Consider the following 2,969-nt stretch of genomic DNA (forward strand, 5'->3'; position numbering starts at 1 on the left):
ATGTGTTCGAAAATCGAGGCCACTCCACGACGTGGACATCTGTGCCGCACCCTGTCAATCAAAGGCACCAGAAGAAGTCAGTTGGCAACGTAACATGCAAGGGCAACAGTTTCCACGCCAAGACTGCGGTTGCCGAACACACTCGCTGCCCTCACTGTAGCGGCAGTCACAATCTTCGGCATTGCCCGGACCTTTTGTCCAAGGACTGCTTTGCAAGGAAAGCCATCGTCGATCATGCAAAGGCATGCCTCAACTGTCTCAGCCGTTCCCATGCACTTTCAAAATGTACCAGTAAAAGGAACTGCACGCAGTGTGGTCAAAGACACCATACACTGCTGCACTTCCCAACTCCTGCTCAGGTGGCAACACAGCCTCACTCAGCCTCCCGCAGCGCTCGTTCCGGTAACTCCTGGCAGTATACAACGACTCATCGGGCAGGGCTACACCTACGCAACTCTACGCAAGGACCCCACTTCCTACTCAGAGCACGGCACAGCCTCTCCCAGGGGTTGCCAACACTAGTTCCGGTGGTCATCCACAGTCTGCAGCGACCGACTCGTCTGTGAGAACACACTCTGCGCAACTAGTCTCCGCTACGGCCACGCATCACGGACCCAGCACTGTCCTTCTGGCCACTGCCCTGGTCACAATCCACAACCCCCACACTGGCCAATCAGCTGTGGTACGTGCGTTAGTGGATTCAGGCTCGGAAGGAACCCTCATTACAGAGCACATAGTGCAGGCTCTCAACCTCAAGCGGCATCCAATTTCGGCAGAAATCGTTGGAGTTGGGACCACCTCCAAGAACAGGTGTACCTACACTACAGAATTGTCATTAAGTTCTTGTACTTCGCAGTTTTGTACTACCATTGATACTGCGTTTATACTTAAAACGCTTACATCGCAATTACCTTCAAAATCCATCAAATTGCAGCAATGTCCTCATTTGAACGGAATAGAACTCACCGATCCCGGGTTCTACAAACCACAACGGATTGATCTTCTGCTGGGAGCGGACGTAATCCCACAGATCCTGCTTTCAGATATCCGCAGAGGAAAGGAGAACCAACCAATTGCACAGCACACCCAGCTTGGCTGGATAGTCTTTGGTCGAGCCACTTCCACACGCTCACACGCTGTCACTATTAGATGTCACCACAACAGGCTAGAGAATCTCGTCCAAAAATTCTTCGAAATGGAGCATCTCGGTTCTGCAAAACAGCTCACACCAGAAGAGCGATGGTGCGAGGAGCATTTTAAACGAACTCACATCCGTCAACGAAACGGCAAGTATTTGGTACGGTTACCACTTAAGCGTTTGTTTGACCCTTCGCAGGTGCTAGGCAAATCACGTCAAATCGCGATGAATCGATTCCAAATGCTTCAACGAAGATTCCAAAGGCAGCCGGAGCTGCAAGCCAAATATTCGGAAGTCATGAATGAGTACTTTCAACTAGGCCAGGTGACCAAAGTAACAACCAAGGAGCAGCAGCATTGCATCATTAGCAAGGAGAATGGAATCGAGTCCACATGTTGCACCTTGCCTCATCACGCAGTATTCAAAGAGGAAAGTGTCACTACGAAGGTTAGAGTAGTATATGACGCCTCCTGTAAAACGTCAAACGGAAAATCGCTCAATGACGTCCTATGCACCGGACCAGCGCTCCAAAACGATCTAGCCGGCGTGGTCCTGAATTGGCGTTTCCATCGTTTTGTTTTTGCTGCCGACATTCAGAAGATGTATAGATGCATTGACATGAATACAGAGGATTCGCAATATCAACGCATCTTTTGGCATGACGAACACAACCAAGTAGCTGAGTATTATCTCAACACAGTTACGTTTGGAACTGCTTCAGCTCCTTACACAGCCATTCGCGTCATACATCAACTGGCGCAGGATGAACGCGACCGATATCCACTCGCGGAAAGGGTCCTTCGACACGAAATATACGTTGATGACGTACAAAGCGGAGCTTCCACTCGCGAAGGAGAAATTCAAAATCAATTGATCGGAGCCTTACGATCAGCAGGAATGGAACTTCGAAAGTGGTCTGCAAATGACGCTTCTCTGCTACAAGACATACCTCCATACCATTTATCTCATAAGACACTATTAGAGTTTGAATACCAAGATCCCGTTAAAACCTTAGGCCTCTATTGGCATCCACATCAAGACTATTTTGGGTTCAAGATAAATTTTGAAATCAGCCTAGCACAACTGAACTGGGATGAACCGCTGCCAACCGAACTGCTTGATAGATGGCAGGGATTCATACAGAACTTGCCATATGTCGAGCAAATTCAAGTACCACGATGGCTGCGCTTCAACATCCACGAGCTTGCGTCATTACAGCTACATGTTTTCTGCGATGGATCATCACTGGCGTATGCAGCATGTGCACATATTCGTGCAGAGCTACCAAACGGAATGATTCAAACTCATTTGCTAGCTGCACGCAGTCGAGTCACACCCACAAAACCGATCACAACTCCACGAGTCGAGCTTTCGGGTGCGCTGCTGGCAGTTAAACTGGCAAAATGGATCCGGGACCAACTGCGCACTGCAGGACCACCTATGGCAACCTTCTATTGGTCAGATGCTACTATCGTTTTGTTTTGGATACTTTTGGATATAACTTCTCTTATGCCAGGGAGATAGCGTCGTTTAAGATAAGTATCTCCCCAACTCAATTTGACACCATTTGCTCCACCAAATTTTGGCCGGAGCATTTGGAGGTGAAGGAGTTTAAGGCTAAGAAGAAGAATAGGCCCTCCATATCGCTTCCAAATCTTTCCAGCGTGCCACCCTCAACCTCAACTTCCTCTTCCTCAACTTCCCGTCTTGCTCCAACCTTTCCAAAAAACTAACTTCTCTTTTAGTAACCTATCAGAATGTAAGAGGCTTGCGTAGTAAGCTCAGCATTCTTTTCCGGGATAGTGTTGCATTTGCTTCCCACGTTATTGTG

The 2,969-nt window shown here is 48.4% G+C and overlaps 1 protein-coding gene across 1 annotated transcript; it reads left to right on the forward strand.

Moving 5' to 3' along the window:
• Positions 1 to 442: 442 nt before the first annotated feature.
• LOC117184831 (uncharacterized) lies at positions 443 to 2,629 on the forward strand. The gene is made up of 2 exons (XM_033383809.1): positions 443 to 1,813; positions 1,872 to 2,629. The coding sequence occupies exons 1-2, from the start codon at positions 1,196 to 1,198 to the stop codon at positions 2,010 to 2,012; spliced, it is 759 nt and encodes a 252-aa protein (XP_033239700.1). The 5' UTR covers positions 443 to 1,195; the 3' UTR covers positions 2,013 to 2,629.
• Positions 2,630 to 2,969: the final 340 nt, after the last annotated feature.

Source organism: Drosophila pseudoobscura, chromosome X (assembly GCF_009870125.1).
Source record: "Drosophila pseudoobscura strain MV-25-SWS-2005 chromosome X, UCI_Dpse_MV25, whole genome shotgun sequence".
Lineage (NCBI taxonomy): Eukaryota > Metazoa > Arthropoda > Insecta > Diptera > Drosophilidae > Drosophila > Drosophila pseudoobscura.

Bases quoted from the DNA above. Each gene is read 5' to 3' on its own strand.
- LOC117184831 (XM_033383809.1), top strand. From the start codon at position 1,196: ATGGAGCATCTCGGTTCTGCAAAACAGCTCACACCAGAAGAGCGATGG. The intron at 1,814-1,871 runs GTAGCTGAGTAT...CTCCTTACACAG, and splicing joins GGCATGACGAACACAACCAA to CCATTCGCGTCATACATCAA.